Here is an 18,009-nt window from a genome sequence, read left to right on the forward strand (position 1 = left end):
TTTGTATTGGGAATCTTCGAAAACGATAATCCAATTTGAAATGGATTTTGATAGAGTGCATGGAATTGCTCTTCACAAAACAGGTGGCATTCCCTCACCTTGCGAGGCGAACAGACTGAGATGCATCTGAATATCCTTTAGAGCAAAAAACGCACAAACTCGTTGAACAGATAATAATATTGGTCTTATTGTATCTGTACTGAAATACATCATATATATCTTTAATTAGTAACTCAAATGGCAAGCCTTATGGACTGAAAGCCGCTACTTTCCGATTTTCTTTACTTTCGAGTACAGTAAGTGGTTCTTTAGGAAAGCAACTGAGTAAGGGGAAAAGCTATTTGTTCAATACCTGGCCTCATTGTGATATTTAGAAAGTAAAAAACCAAGAAATAATTTGGAAAATCTTCTGACTTCTAGTATTAAGATGTGATTAGTAAGGAAAAGACCTGAGAAAATAGGTTCGGGGAACTAATTAACAATTCTTACGTGTGCAACACGTTCCAATTATTTGATGTGCATTTTAGGCATCAAATTGAAAAAAGGGTTGTTGATTCTTTTCAGACATTCGAAGGTTACAATAAGTTAACTTCTTTCTCTCAGATTCTTGCCGGTAATTGGGTAATAATTCATTCCCAACTCAACGACCGCCCCGGGAACAACTCCCCGAATTTAATTCGCTTCTATTGAAAATTTAATAACTCTCCCGGAAAACAATACAGCGGCTCGACTAGCGGTAAAACAGTTCATAATTTTCGAAAAATCAAAATTTTCTACTTGCACCTCGCAGACAATCAGGCAACACAACGGTAGCCATTGTGTCGATAATAGTTTGTGTCGAACGTCGAGGCATATTTTTGTGAGCTTTTTATATGAATTATTCAATTTGACACCGAAATCAAATGAAATAGAAATAGTGCTTCTGTGTAATATTCTCGTAGCGGTTAATATAGTGAATTAGCGTAAAAATGGTAAGAGCTCGTCACGTCCGGCAGCGGTAATTTTCAAGTCGAAAACCTGGAAAAATTTTCCTTCGCGACGAACGAGGGCAAAAACGGGTCTTGCTCGCATAAGGCGAAATAAAAACGTTATGCAGAGAGCCTGAGCTGAGTGGCTTGATTAGATGAAATATGCGGATCGCCAGCAAGGACGAACGGTTCGCCAGTCGGGCGAAAACACCTTTTCTGACTTGAAAAATTCCGTCGGGAGATCGCTGGCTCGGTGGAATGTCATGCAGCGACTGACCTAATAAATTCCCTTTTCCTTCTTTTCGCAGGGTAACGAAACTTCATTGCCCATGGAGATGTGCTCCAATTGTAAGTATATGCGAAATTGAAGTTTGAAGTTTTGTCATGTGCGTGGACTCCTTTTGCTTTAATATCGGTGCGTCCAAATCGAATTAGGACACGAATCTTGCATTCCAAGTAGCGAAGGCGGAGCGGGTTGTGTTTGTGGTTCTTGGCATCGGGGAAGCATCCGCGAGCAGAAAGTGGACGGAGTGACTTTGACGAAGGCGGGTCGAATTCTAATTAGATCGTTTTGAATTTTTTCGCGCCTTGTCATTGTTATTTGTGTTTCTAATTTTACGCCAGATCATTAATACATGAAATTATCGACTGACAATTAGACAAGCAGAATGCGATGGTGGCAGTGATTAAGGTGAAGGAAAACAGTAGCCAGTCAGCTGAGGGGGGCGCGACCCCGTGCTCGGCAGTGGTTTTACAGAGTGCCCTTGTGGGGCGGCCTGCAGAGTGGTGCAGTCTGACGAAGTGGTTATTTCGAGCGCGCGCTCGGGAGACTGTTGCGTGCCACGCAGCGCCCGCCAGCATGCTTCCTGCAGTCGGTGGAGCAATTTAAAAATTAGCCAGTGAGCAGCCCAAATCACGCACAGCGCTCGGCTGCCGAGAGCCAGTGCAATGCTATAATCCAGCGAGCCACCTGTTACGATATTATTGATTATTTATAGAAAGAGCGATCAGGTGTTTACATTCGCTGTCGCTGAGGTCGTGTCCCCCTACGCTGCGAGTACACACTGATTGCCGCCGTTTGACCTTCCTCGTCGAATTTGCCTAAATCGTTCGTTCAGGATGTGTTGGTGGTTGCGTGCGGGCGCGGGCGGCCGCGGGCTGCCTCAGGCATGCACGGATTTCACGTAAGGCTCTCGAGTGCCGATATCAAAATTGAAATCATTTAAAGGGAATTTTGTTTACTGATGTTATTTGCTTCCCGGCCACACCGAATAAAAGCTGGGAGCGTTTTGCTATCGGCCCGAGTATCTTGAATCGCTTATCAGCAAATACACAACTTTGTTGGCTGCGAGCACACATTTGGCGCGAGTTAATACCAATGTCAATGATACACTTAAGCTGCATTGATTACGGCTCCATAAGGTTCTAATTAATCGATAAGGCACGGAAATGTTCGATGTTCTACGTAAAAGGGGCCAATTATGATAGTGAAGAAAACATTTGTGTACATAGTCGGTTACAATTAACCGACGATAATGAATTTAAGGCTGAAATTGAGAGGGCGATCAAAGCGAGCAGTTTGCTGTGATCGGGCTATCGAAAACAAGCCTGAATGACATCAGAACTCAATTAAACAAGCGTATCTCGGGCTACTTGACGAAAATTGATCAACTCTGTTTCTACCTCACATAGGCGAACTTATTTTCCGTACTGATTACAAATTGCCACAAAATATTCTAACTTTATTAAGCCTAAAATAAATCCTGGATTTTCATGCGGAAGACATGGATTTTCATGTGTTAGTTAATAAAAGTTCACCGTTAAAAGCGAATAAACTACTGTAAAGCCATTAAGTATTTTTCCAAACGCAAAGTTCTCCAAGGACATAACTTTTTTGTAAGGCATGAATAATCCTAGTCAACGTTCTACCTCCGATCGTTCAATTCTATCTCTTTCTTCTCGTTTTATTTCCATTTTTTCTTTAAACTGCTTACATATGCCAGCAACCGGCGACAAATCCTAGCTTCACACATTTATTTCCTTTGCATCTACACGTTCAAAGAGTAGTATAGCTCCCAGGGCGAAACGTAGATTGGTACCCACGATGGAATATATCTGGGAACTGACACCTCTAAACAGAAAACGAAACTTACGCAGTCACCAAAGAAGCCTCGGATTGGACGGATTTTGGAACGATGAAAATGGACTAACGATTTGCGCTTTTTCTCATGGGACGTGCACTCTCTGTACAGACCACATACTGCTTAACAGCTAGCCCATACCCTGCCCCAATATAAGGCTGATGTAACAGCGTTGCAAGAGATGTGCTGGACAGGGACCGATTTCCTGAAGAAAAGCCACTACACCATATATTGCAGAGGCCATAAAGTAAACCGTGTACTCAAAGTAAGTTTCTAGTGAGTCAAAACTTGAAATTTGCTGTTATCGGCTTTGAAAACATAAGCGAAAAGCTATGCACTCTGCGTTTCCGAGACAAATTTCGAAAAATTAACCTCATTAACGTTCACACCTCTACAGAGGAGACTGCAGAGTCGGAGGAAGATACTTTCTACGAAGCAATAGAAGGGAGTAATATTTCTAGATTTCAACGGTCAAGTAGGGACAGAGCCCGTATTCAGACGATATATTGACTCCCATAGCTTACAAAAAAACACAAATGATAACGGACTGCGGATTCTTCAGTTACGAAATGGTGGTTGGAAAGTCAATAAACACTTTCAATTAAATTGACTACATGTTGATTGGATGCCGCCACCCCTTAACCTTGATGAATGCCAGAACTTTAATGTAGCGAATATAAACTTTGATTATTATTTCATTTGCAAAGTGGACCGGGCTCGAATTACAACACCTAAAATCCCCTCTGACAATCAGGTGAAAGTGAATACTGAAGCTATTCACAGAAAAGCCTTTCGTAAGGGTTAAATGGATGGCGCAATAATCGCATCTAACAGATCCTAGAGATGAAGCATCAACAACAACAATCTTCACAACCACTTCAAAAAGCTATCATTGATGCGGCCACAAACATACTTGGCCCCAGCCACAAAAATAGTTGGAATGGCTGGTTCGCCGATGAATGTAAGTAAGCAACAGAACCGAAGAATTTTGCATACTGGGCAATGGAGCACTCTTAAAGAACACGGGCACACGCAGAGGCCTATCACGAACTCAATTCTCTCTGCGGAAGGCGATGGAAAAACTGTTGAATTGTGGCCACCAGTTACATCTCCTTTCATCGACTTCAACGCCGCCTATGACGGTAAAACTATACACAGCCATGAGAGAATTCGGTATCCTGACGAAATTGATCAAACTGACAAGACTGACCCTAATCGATGTGCGTGGCCCGATTAAAGCAGTGGGATCACTCTCGAAACCATTCAACATCACTAATGGTCTAAAACAAGGGGATGCCCTAACATGCGCTTTCTATAACCTGGTCCTAGAAGAAGTGATTCGCGATGCAGATATTAATGCAAGAGGCATCATCCTCTTCAAGTCCCCCCAACTGCTGGCTGATGATGACGATTTGACATGGGAAGAACAACCCGAGATGTACAGTTTATTTTCTTGGGCTGCACATTAACCAAGGTGGGGCGAAGTACATGGGGGCAATTTCAGCACCAAGAACCAAAAATCCAACAACTCAAAATCGCGCTGGTTGCAAAATAAAAATGGGATATTACAACTTTGAGACCGTTGATGATTTCTCCTATCTACGGTCGAAAATCACAACCCGTAACAGCTATGACGATGAAATCCGCGCACGGTTCTTGGTTGCCAACATATTCTAGTTCAGCTTACAAAAACTGCTTAGCTCGACACGTCTCAGACAATGATGTGTTACTCGGAGACTTGGTTTCTTAGCAAGAAAAATTTCCAAGAGTTGGAGAGAAGAAACCTCGGAAGAATTTATGGCCTTCCACATGAAAATGAAAGATTCCGTAGCCTCTATAACGATGAAATTGATGAGCGATACCGATCGATAGATCGGTTGTTTGCGCATATGGTTTAATCTTATGTATAAAAAAAATCTATTATGCATGGCCATAGAGAGAAATCCGGACCAGGGGTGCAAATATCTGGACGTCTCTATTATGCCATTAAATTTAATAATTTGCTGTTTACTGTGGAAAACCACCTTTTCTCTCCCCAGGCCTGAGTAGTCGAAAAGTGCACCACATCTCGTTTGTTTTGTATCATCGCATGGGCCACATAAAGTCACTACCAGTTTTGCAAAGAGTATACTGCAATAGCTGACTAAAATTTAACCTTGATTTTATCATCATGCCCATATATGGGCGGTCTTAAAAGTGATGATGTGATTGCTAATGTTAATGAAATCGTTTCTCCTGTGGCGATGAGAATGTTTACGTTTTCTGCTCCGTTTGTTTTCACATGAGAACTACCTGACATCTAAAATGCTTTGTAACTATAATCAATGCTATCTTTGGCGTTATTCACTGCAGTGGTTTGTTGAAGTTTGGGTACATCGTTGTACATGATGTTTCACAGTAGCGATCGCAATACAGAACCCTATTGGATATCTGCGGAGACGATATCCTCTTTGAGTCCATTGTTAGTTTCGTACCAGAGCTGTCTTTTTTTTGAGCTGCAAATAAAAGCAATAAACAATATTAAACTTCCGACATGCTGACCTGTGGCATGCCAATGGTAAACTCCACTCCTGCATGGTGGTTTCGAAAGACCTCCTATTTTGGTTAATGACCAAGTGACCACAACGGTCAAATTAACCTTCAGTCAAAACCAAGATAAGGAGATTTTTTGTGCTCTACTAACTTTCCCAGGAAAATTCATTAGAGCTATACAATATGCTATCACGGGGGAATAACAGGATGCGATGCTAATGCCCACCACACCTGTTAGGTTAGTGCTAACATCAACACGGCAGAATCGGAATTATTAGAATATCTCGTAAAAATCGACTGCAGATCCTCAACTTGAGTAATCAACCCATGTTCTTCAATGCCGTCTATCGAGATGTCATTGATATCACGAAAGGATCCACTGATATGACTCTTATCAGAGAGTGGAGGGCATCGAACGAAATTGCCCTCTCAGATCGCAGGCGCATTGATCTCGATATGGGCATGGATTCCACTCCAATCGCTCCATTTCCGAATACGCGGATGACAGACGTACAAAACACTGTTGAGCGCTCGAGTTAATATCTCTAGTAGGCGCATCAAATCCATTATTGGAATTGAGAAAACGACCCGGATGTTCGCAACTGTTATGAGAGAAGCTTCCGAAGAGAGCTATCCACTTTGGTTTGGAAAGAATTTTCATCCAATAGTCCTTTCAATTCAGTGCCTTCAACCTTTTTCAGCTATCCAGGACGTTCCTTTTCTTCATCGTCAAAGTCGCCATTTTTAAAGCATCTAAAAGCTTGTTGCGATTGAGCATGTCTTCTTCCGATCGATCAGTCTAATATCCTTTCTGCTAAAAGGAATGAAATGATTAGTAGATCGGTTCATAAAGGGTACATACATTCCTAGGTCACTTCACTATAGACGACAGAAAGACAATTCGTGAAGATTGCATTGCGTGAGCTCACTGCAAAAATTAAAAAGGCGATGTGCGAAAAAGAATATGCCTTAGGCGCCTTCAATTATGCCTCATTCGCGGCGATTTGTGGCTCTCTCCTGTGTTATCGCTAATGGTAATAACGGACACCTTACTGTGGCTCCTGAATGACACAAAGATCTTTGCTTGAATGCAACTCAACATATAATATACAGTTGATGCCTCCATAATTGATTTACAGTGAACGCTAGGAACACTGGACTAGTTGTGTTCATTAGGAAAGTTAAGTGGGGCAGCTGCACACTACCGACCTTATCAGGAGTGGAAATCCGGCAGTACAAACAGTTAAGCATTTAGAGTATATTTTCACTGAAACATTGCTGATGTGCACACTCGAAAAATGCTGATAATGAGTAGACTGGCAGACGGGCCCGCCAAGGATGCTGGGACCTTGAACATCCGGCCATCCACTCACTGTCAAGTCTGCTCTTAAAGGTTAAATTAAATTTGAAGGATACCGAATAGAGAAATTTAAATTCCTAAGCTCAAGTGAAAAAAGACGAGGGGGTGAATTTTATTGTCTCTTAAGAAGTGAAACATGACCAGATCCTCTTTGAATCCATTATCAGTGCCATACCAGAGCCCTCTTCCCTTCGGGTTACTGCCAATAAAAGCAACAAGATACCTGCGAATATCGTTTCCTTCCTTCTGATGGACGCAAATATTCACCTAAGTCAAAAATAAATTTATTGGTTTCGCTTGCCATTATACTGCCAAACTAAAAAGGCCACCAAAAAATTTTGGACTCAGACCCCCTTCTGGCAAATCTACTATATAACGGTTCTTACCTGAAACTTTTGCCACGTTTGCTTTGCTGTATTCAGGATTATCTTTCTGCTTGCTCAGTCATTTGCCCCCTTGGGTCTCCTCACCACTACAAAATGATCTACTTCATAGGGTTATGGTTTCGATCTTAATCCAAATATTCTTTCGGCAGCTTCTGCTTTTCTTTTATTGATTCGTTAATTTCATGCCTCGCTTTCTGTAAACCCACAAGATCTTCCTCATAAACTTCATTTGAGAGGAGAGAGTAATTTAAACTGCGGAACATCTAACTCATATGCGGACTTTCTCGTTGTCTGATTGAGGGTCACATGCAGACTCCAGCGTATAGAATCGAGGGTATTGTCCCATTTAGTTGCATGCTCCTGCTCATTGAATGCAGCCATTGCGTCAAGTTGAAAGGACATAGTGAATTTACTGGGAACTAAAGGGAAAAGAGTCACCAGGTTGACCACATGAAAAGCGTCGAACTTTGAAGACGGTTTCAAATTCTGCTCCCAATCACACGGGAAATAAGCATAGGGGTGGCGTTGAAGCTAAGCAACGTAACATACAGTATGTAATTTGAAAGTCGCCATCTAACGCCCGAAGTTGAAGCAAAATCCACTGTTAACTGCTCTTCAGAACAGGCACCATTTGGCGTTTTCAACGCACCATATCCACTGGAAAAATATGGAGACAGTTCAGTTGGCTGGACCTATAATTTCCCCAACATTCAGGGAGGAGAGGAAATAATATTAAATAAGTAAAAGCATGGCGAAGGATTCGTAAAGGCCCATGCTATCGAGTTTAACTGTCGGTTGGAATTAGCGTCCATTAGTGAGAAAATGAAAGCTAATGAATATGTACAATGCTTTTTTCCAATAGAAAATCTGATCTCAACATAATCGAAAATTATTGCTTACGCCGAAGGATATCAATATAATAATAAATGTTGAAAATATCTTAAACCAGTCGGGAACCCGGGAGCCACACGCTTCAGATATGAAAAGCTTTGTTTCTTTACAGGAGTAACCTTGAATTCACGACGATTCCGCTCGAACATAGTTACAAATTGTGGACTATTTTTGCAGAGCCACTTATACAAATAATTAATAATTTTTCTGGAAAATACTGTATCGATAATAGTCAACTTTATACGCACACAAGGAGTTCAATATTATTAGCAAGTCATTAATGTAGCACCTATCCACTGCCACTGGGTTGGAGCTTTTGAGTGACAGTGTTGACCACTTTCCATGTACAACTTCCATAAAGCCACATAGAAAGAATACTAGCACAGAACAGTCTCAATTTAACTGCATTTCCGAATTTTGGACAAGGCAGCGAAAGCGGATCTAGCAGGTTCGATGCCACTGTCGGCAGAAATGATGCTACCTAAATGTACAAACTGATCGACGCTTCAATGCTCTGTCCAATAATGCAGATAAGGAGTGTGTAATGACTGATCGACTGAGAACCTTGGTTTTGTTGATGTCAGCATTTTATTTCCACGTTTTAAGATGCAGCAAATTCCCACAAAGTTGATATGATTGAGCCTCTGTAACTTTGATACTAAAAGCCGAATTTCCACGAAACTTTCCAGTATTTTTCCCAATACTATCCTCTCTGTTACTGCATTCCGGATTTGGTACTCGTCGAAAGAACTTAAAGTTGGTTTTCAGGACGATTTCAAAGAGCTAATAATGTACTATTTGGGATGGGATGTATGTTGGGAGGTAAATTTCAAATAAATACATCATCCTGAACTTTTTTCAAATTTCTGGGTTGGATACCTTCCGAAAATGAGTCTTATCTCACTTTAATTTTGCACATTTTCATTCTTTACTTGCCTATTTTGCAATGTACATAAGAAAACAAGTTTTTCTTAAAAGTATTATTGGCGAACAACAGTTATGATTGATCAAGTATTCACAAGGAAACAAATGCTGTGGAAATGTTAACACTTTTGCGACTGAGGAACAAAGGGGGAAATCTTGCTGCGATGAAAGTTGCGATTAGTGTAGACAATGATATATTCAAAACTATGACACAGTATGGGAAAATTTCATCAATCTGTAACAAGGACGATATGTTTGTGTATTTAGGTGCAAAAATCACAAAGGACAATCATGCTAGCAAATAAAACACTATATTGCCTTGCCGATACTAAGAAATATAAATGTCCACAGAAAAGCAACGTTTTAAAAAGGTCGATTCTTTTTGGCATTAGGTATGAACAATAAATCAGCCCTAAGAGAAGACAAACCTTTTACACATCGATCGTCAAAAGTATCTTAGTTCTAATGAGCGACAACAGCAGATGGCAACTTAAAAACAACAAAAAGTAGAGTGGTATGGAGAAAGAATATAAACATGATAACACATTGCCAAAAACTGAAAAGCTGACGCATTATGCATTATGTGGCAGGATTTATAACAACCATATTTTATACGAGAAATGTAGAAATTCGAAAGCTCCGTGAGCATTTAATGCAAAACGATGATTGACAAAAAAAATCAGAAAAGCGACCTGAAAGCAAAGTAGAAAACGTACAATTATCCTGAAAACTTCGAAGCAAATATGAAATTGGGTAACATGGGTCATACGCTGGAAGGATTCTCTAAGTTGTCCCAGTAAAAAGAATACTGGGATAGTAAATTAAAAAAAAAATCAGATGATTCGACAACCACTGATTTCTATTCGTAAAAGATGCTGCTCCAATAATCCGCCATCTGAAAATTCATCATCAACATCCTCTTTATTACGAGCGTATTTCTGATCCACAATTGCTAACAATTGGTATTTTTCATCTTCAACTAGAATTTTTGTATTTACTCTTCGGAAATGTACCATTCCACTCCGCATTCCTAAAATTTCCAAACACTTTTAATTTGCTATTTTATTCAATTAATGGAATAGTTGGCGACTGCATATTTGGTGCAAAAATGACTATAAAATAATATTAGAAAATCAAGTAATTACTACAATTGGTTGCCGTATATTCCATCTGGAAGTGAACGAGTACTTGGCACGATGTCTAAATGGTTTGGCATGAATGCGACGTGCGACGATTTGAAATATTTCTGGCGCTTACAGCATGACTAAGTATCAAACTTAATTGTTAGTTTCTTTCGAGAAACCAGCACAATTTTATGTTTTTGTAGAGAATAAAGTGCTAGCAAAAAACATACAGAGAATGTGCTATTATGTTAAATTGGGCGTCAAATATTATTCGCTGCGTCTTTGAAGCAAATTATATCTGGTTATTTATTGAATTTTTTTCCTGTGTCTTTTTTGCAGATTGCTTTATACACATTTTATTCGAAATTTATTAGAATTCTCAATATCTGTTAGCTTTTCCATTTTTTAATTGGGTCTTAATAAATCATGGAAATGTGTATAATTTATTTGTTCGGTTGAATGATTTGATTCATATGTGTTTGTTATTGGTAATATAAACCAATATATCATTATTAAGTAATGCCATTTGATTTTCACTATTTCAATTTCTACAACTGTTAAATGTAAATTAATAGTGACGTTATAAACAACAATAATTGATAGCTCAACAATTCAATTTGAGCCCAAGCTTTGGAGCGCGTTAGAAGAATCATTTGAAAACCATAACAGTAAACTAGGAAGCAATATGGTCAGTATTGCGCTCGCCTGGAACTTTTACTCTCATTTGGCTTGGATATTTACAATTGAGTCGACTACTATTAGGAATCCACTCATGATCCACATTCCTCTGGCACTAATGAGATTTGATCACGAACTTCTGTTCCGACAATTTTGTCCACAAAGCGAAGAACCTTCTGTCTTATCTAGCACGACAAAGCGGCATTATCTGAACTCTGGAATTTACCTGTTAGAATTTGGGTTGCAGTGAATCGCCTACCATGCCATCATTCACGCAATTTTGCGTACTAAGGGATCAGTCAGTCAGTCCTAAAATAAATTGAAAACATGAGCTTATCTGTGAAATAAAGAAAAGTCAACAATAGGTAAATATGAATTCATTATGGCAGAAATTTTTCAAATAGAGTTCCAAGCAAACATTTCGACTATTACTTAATTCAGCAGTAAACATTTCGAATCAGCTCAATCCTAGCTAAATTCTTATCTTTCGCTACAAGAGACGGACCAGTGTAATGCTAGATGTAAAGCGAACTTGGTCCAATGTGGGAAGTGAAGGAGAGGCATCGTCTCTTGAGCACTGAGATCATATTATTCCATTGTAGTCGACGTCACCTTATAACGGAATATCCCAGATTCGTTTATTTATCGCGGGATTTGGATGTGATGCTACCCGCTGCAACTGGAGTACATCAGTACTAAAATTTGATATCTGATGCCACCTTAGGGGGGTACTCACATAGATTTCGTGAATTCCGCTTCCTCATTACAGGATGGACAGTTATCATTTTTTACAATTCCTATTCTGAACATATGGCCATCTCGTGAATTATGGACCGTAAAGGATGCCCACAGTGCTTCTACAATTTCTGCTTTTCGATAAAATATACTTTGCAATCTGAGATTGCTACATTTCTGAACGATTTTTGGGTGATAAAAACTCAGGGCAATTTGACTATCCATGTAAAAGGAGGGTGTAAAATTTTTTTTCACCGAATATAGTCATGTGGGGTATCAAATGAAAGATCTCGATTAGTACTTTTCGAAGCCGGTCTTAGTTTTGAAAGTTGTTTAAAAGGCGGGGAGTGAGAGGGGTGGAAAATGATGATTTATTTAACGGACCCATTCTCATAAAATAACCAAGCGAAAAATCTGAAAAAAATCATGAAGCTGCCACGATATGGTACCCAGGCCTCAAAATACTCTCCATATCGATATCTACTCAAATTAAGTTAATAATAGTATATTACCATATTTTTGGGGAAATTGAGTAAACCCTATCTGCATTAACGGGCAGAAAGTTGAGGTTTCGATTAATTTATCTATATTGGTAGCGTTATTTCTACATTAGCGGCGCTTAATCTGCCTTCGCTGCGTTACTTAAAATCTGGAAATGCCAATACTTGCATTTACTACAACTGCTATTGCCTCTAAGCAATACGTATAGTTATAATTTTTTGTTCCTATCACAAAGATAATTCTTTATAAATATCAACATTCATTTTGGAAATATTAATATCAATAACAATATGCCAAAACCCGAAAGCATTAGAATTTTAAAGCTAGTCTCCTTCACTCTCCTCGGTAGTAGGCCCACAAGATCCTCGCAATGGCGAAGGCAGAGTTCAGTGCACCTCGTGTTCAGGATTGAATTTACTTGTATTGTTGCCATTATTAGTAATTTAATTTTTCGCTAAAGGTATTTTTTTGCTATTTTTTGCCAGTTTAGTTCTTCCTGCCGGATGGCATGATAATTTTGTTTTAGTTTTTCCTGCTGAAGGGCATAATAAAGACCTGATGCGACTGGTATTCCTAACAATTCAAACAATTTCTTATGTAAAGGCTGTTCTATCAACTAAGAGAACTAGGTACAAAAGTTTGAAAAATTTCTAACAAAAAGTGTTTTTATTAAAAAATCGAAGTGGCCACATTCTTCATTCCGATTTGATACTCCCTTGCATGAATTTCGCATCACATAGCGTTTTATAACCAACCCTTAAACGAACGAAAGCTCTAAATTTTATGTCCGGTACTTAAAAATTATTGCTTCTATTGATTACATTTTATATGCACTTAGAATTCTATCTTATTAAATATTAAACATTTATAGCAATTCGATTGACTATAGTAGTATCACTTTGAATCAATCTAACTTATTCTTTTTTAGTTCCAATATAACAAGCTGTAATTACTTATACTCCAAATTTATATTCCTAATTGTAGATCTATTAACATTTAATGTACTTGAGACTATTGTAGAATCAGCTCTTGTACATAGACTCAATGAAAGGACTTCTTGTATGATTGTTCGAAAGTTTTGAAGTTTCACTTTGCGCATCCTTGAAAACAAATGTAAAATAATGGCATTTGGCTTTTAGACAGGTGTACAATAATTAAATTCTTTGAGTTGACAAGATGTTTTCAATTAGTTTGCTCTGTTTTTTATCAATGCAGAGAAAATCTTGACCTAAACATAAAATTAATATTGAGACATTTGTTTTGACAAAAATCGAGTCATTGGCACTATGCCAAATTGACACCGAAAAGTTATATTTATTATGGAATATTTTAAAGTGTTTTGCAAATTTCGAGAAATATATGAAATGCTAAATAAAAATTATATTTATCAGATAAATATGAATACAATAACGGAGGGTAGCCCAACGGTCTTCCGATATGTTAACTTGAGGTGCCTAATCCAATGGAAATAGAAACATGATACAGGAAGATCTACTAATGTGACTGCATAGAACTAGGTGTTTTTTAAGTATGCTAGGATCGCTAGAGAAGGTATCTTCAAAAACTTCTGCAAAAATTGATACCTACTTCAGCTAAAGACGATTTGATCATCTGATAGTGATCATCATTTCCGATTTATGACTTTACATATTTATGGAAAGGAAAGCCGATCGATCGATCGTCTTGTTTAAAGTTTCAATTGGAAATGAGGGCCAACATTGACCTATAGAATCGACATCCAATTTCTTTCCATTGAAAAACAAAATTGCTTCAGGTTTCATCGTTCAACATTTTTCGAATAGTGAACGGTGGAAAGTCGAATTACGGCTTTATTTCTTTTCAGGGCGTAGTTGTGAGTCATAATATAATGGAAGCGTTAAAAGAATAAAACGAGGGGTCCTACCCTTTCCCATTTCGATAGGCACTTGTTGTTTATTGGAGTGTATAGTGCAAAGTAATTTAATACCATCATTGGCAAATGGCTTTGGTCCATATACTCGTAATGTGAAGGAGTTATGACTATATGACTATCTAATTGCAAACTAAACCAATATACTCGCATTCACCTTGTTTTTTTCGCGTTCTTATTCTTCTGTAGGCTTGTGTATAATTTGGCATACAACGGATATTTAGTTCTGGAACCACATGACCACCAGTGGTTTTGATGGAATGCATTGTGTGAATTCGACTGATGACGATAGATAAATAACTGCATTAAAGTTTTGCGCAAGTGTTTTTCTCCAAAAAGTTGCAACTATCACGAATTGTGTGGTTTTGTCAGCTTGTTTGCGAAATGCACGTTCAAACCCATTTTCAAAATGAATATATATTAGGTTCCTGCAAATGAAATGGCCGTTTTGGGACTAAAATTTTAAACGACTGTAAAGCTTACGAAAATTTATTTATTTAATCAAAATAGGTGCCAGTCGATTCAAAACACTTCTCCCCCAAAAAGTGATCCAAATGCTTAAAAATGTGGTAGTCGGTTGGCGAAAAGTCCGGTGAATATACTACTGTACATACTGCAATTCGTTCAACTTTTGAACCGTTCGGGATACATAAGGTCGTGCATTGTCGTGACGGAGTATCACACCATCTCTGTTGACTAATCTCGGCCGTTGAATACTCAATTTTTGGTGCATTTCCTCGAGTTGGGCACAGTATTTCTGTGCATTTATCGTTTCTCCAGGTGCCAAAAAAGAATAGTGGGTAACTCGAGCTGTAGACCATCAAACAGTCACCATTATCTTCTTCGGATGGAGGCTCGGTTTCGGCATATGCTTCGGTGGCTCATCAGCATCTAGCCATTGCGCTGAACGGCGACGATTGTCGTATAATATCCACTTTTCGTCACAAAAAGGAATCGTTTCTGTTGCAGGAGAGTAAAGAACTGCAAATTTCCATTCGAAGCGCCATGTTCTGCTCCGGTATGGTGTGCGGAACAGATTTGTCAAGCTTTTCACCTTCCCAAATTGTTGCAAGTGCCGGGAAACTGTCGAATTGTGTACGTCCAGTTTCTCTGCAATGCCTGTCACAGACTGATGTGTGTCGGATTTGACTAGCAAACACAGCTCGTCGTTGTCAGTCGATGGTCCTGGATGTCCACGTGGCTCACTTTGAAGGTTTACGTCACCTGACCGAATTTTTTCGAATCATCACCGTGTAGTTCGTTCGCTTACCGTATCAGCTCCAAATGCGTTGTTAATGTTCTTGGTCGCCTCCGTTGCTTTATGGCGGAGTTTGAACTCATACAGAAAAAGTATACGTTCTTGGCTCTTTTCCATCCTTTTTTTCCTTTCTATTCACAGTAATCACAACGATGGTCAAAACTGAAATGACTGCTTGATTAAATGTAGGATACTTCATTATCCGACACCAACAGCGTCAACTGGCGGTGGTTTGATATAGCAAAATCGCAACTAACTCCACTTGATTGCCAAATCGGCCATTTCATTTTCAACAACCTAATAGTAGCAAAGTGAAAGATCTATTATAAGGCTTAGCTGCTTGAAATATAGGTAGGGCATCTGCAAGTTGCAGAACTTCTGAATATACGCAATTCCAGCGTCCAAAAGTATACCAACGAATACGTCTAATGTTTCTTTGCACTTTTTTTGGAGGAAAAACCAAAAAGAAAATAAAAACGTAAAATATTCGAAATGTATAATATGTTCAAAACACATAGAGGCCTGGCAAGGCCATATGCCCCAAACCGAAAATATATAAAAAGGTTATCTTTGCATGGCTATATTTATCTTTGTAATTCTTTTATATACTGAAAACGTGTAACATTTTAGGAAAAATGATAGTTTCAAGTCGCTAGTTTAGTCCGAAGAATATCAAAAATGCAACTCAAATGGCAAAAGTTCTGGCTGAATCTATGCGCCAAATATAGTATTAAGCATTTTTAGAAATAACAAGCTAATCGTGATATGGTGGATCTGATTAAATGTTCTTTGTCGGTTGAACTCAACTGACCTTGTAGGAACTCTTGTACTTTGTCGCGATCACAATGTCGCCATTAGGAAATTTCCCCTGATCTGCCTGAAGTTGCTTCCAGAAAATTATATCAGAAATCTCCATTGGCGCGTGGCACTGCATAATTGTGATGCTTCTTAGCCTGGGTACATAATACACACCCTGTCCGTAACCGGCTCAAGTAATCAGAGGGATCAATTGTCATCAGTCCGATACCGACCGTCTGCTACCATTATGCTCCACAGAATACCAAATCACAGCATTGCAAAAGGGTGGCGAGTACTCTCCAGAGTCCCACAATTTTATTTCGTTTAGGCTCAGTAAGTCTAGCTTATATCACCAGAATTCTTGCTCATGCTACAAGAGACGATCATTTTGGGGACTCTCAGTACTGTTGAGAAGCGCGCGAATATTCCTGAAACCAAGCATAAATAGTAGCCTTAAAGCCAGCCCCAATTCGGGGAATTCTCGACGTTTCGGTATCAAAGCAGTATCAAAACTTTGCAACTTGCTAGTCTAAAACTGTATATCCCGTTCAATCGCATTTTTCGCCAAGCTGGAAATACTTTGGATGTATTCTTAAATCGAAACTCATAATACAAATTCCTAGGACTTTAGTAAGTATTAACTGAACCCGGCAGACGTTCTGTCTGTAAATATTTACGGAAATTGCGAACTTTCTTCAGGTACTGGTAGATATAAACCAATCTGATGATCTACTTCTCTTTTTACTTTGAACTGAAATGTGTGAAATTACCATACTTCACAATATTCGTCGCTCCAACCGATTCGATTTGAAAGCGTGCATTGTATTTCAAAGCATGCAATAGAAAGCGTTTGAATTTTTGGGTAGCTCTAGCAATATAAATGTTTCGGTTAAAGTTTTAGGTTTTAGAAATCTGTGTGCACAATGAGGGCCGCTTTGAATTGTTTCATTATGGATGAGACCTAATTTGAACATCATGATCCTAAATCAAAACAAGAGGATAAGGAATGGTGTGAGCCCAGTGCTTCTGCTTTGAAGCAACTTAGGGTCCGAAATTCGGCCCAGAAAGTGCTAACCCTAAATTTTCAAGTTCAAAAAAATTTCATTCGCAGATTATCTCTAAACTGGTGATACAATATTTATAATACATCATTATTAAAACCTTTTGGACCAGCTTAATGTAAAAATTCTAGAGGAATGGCTTAGTTAACAGGAGAAAAAAAATATCCATCAAAATAATGCACCCTCACATAGCTCACAAAGTCATTGCAGAAAGAAACCGGTGAATTTTGGTGCAACATTCATCCTTTTCGTCTCTGATTTCTGGGTGAGCTCACATCTCGAAAATTCATGTGTAGGGAACTACTTTCATCGAACGAAGAGGGAATAGCGGCTGTGACCCCTATCCCGCCAATCTTCTGAATTTTTATTCCAGAAATGGAATCCATAAATTAAAAGACCACTGAAACAAGTGTATTGAAGATGAGGGAGAAATGTATTTCAATTCATAAAATTATGTGTTTTTTTATGAAACGACTGAACTCATTGAATAACTTGATACTTGAAGGCAACTCTCTCGAATATTTAGAAGATCAGAAATTGTTTACAATGTCGCCTTTAGAAACTTTTTCCAGGGTGCGTTCTTCTGTGTGTAAACAATTTTCTTTATTTTTATGCCGCATGACTTTACTACCATTTAAATTTACTTCAGTGCTTCTCAGTCTGGATAAAACTTTCTAGGAAATGAGTAAGTTCTAGATCTTTTCAGAATCAAAACAACAAAAAAACGGCACTTGCTGTGAAAG

At 38.7% G+C, this 18,009-nt stretch overlaps 1 protein-coding gene across 2 annotated transcripts in view; it reads left to right on the forward strand.

Annotated features, from left to right (window-relative positions):
- Positions 1-786: 786 nt before the first annotated feature.
- The window catches only part of LOC119647563 (calcineurin subunit B type 2), a 42,195-nt gene continuing 24,972 nt past the window's right edge, over positions 787-18,009 (forward strand). The window contains exons 1-2 of one of the 2 annotated variants that reach the window (XM_038048683.1): positions 787-971; positions 1,277-1,316. In XM_038048683.1, the coding sequence (XP_037904611.1) occupies positions 969-971; positions 1,277-1,316 (43 nt within the window). In that variant the 5' untranslated portion in view covers positions 787-968. The remainder of the gene's footprint in view (positions 972-1,276; positions 1,317-18,009) is intronic. The other variant, XM_038048598.1, reaches the window with a different exon arrangement.

The sequence above is a fragment of the Hermetia illucens genome, chromosome 1 (genome assembly GCF_905115235.1).
Source record: "Hermetia illucens chromosome 1, iHerIll2.2.curated.20191125, whole genome shotgun sequence".
In the NCBI taxonomy this organism is placed as follows: Eukaryota; Metazoa; Arthropoda; class Insecta; order Diptera; family Stratiomyidae; genus Hermetia; species Hermetia illucens.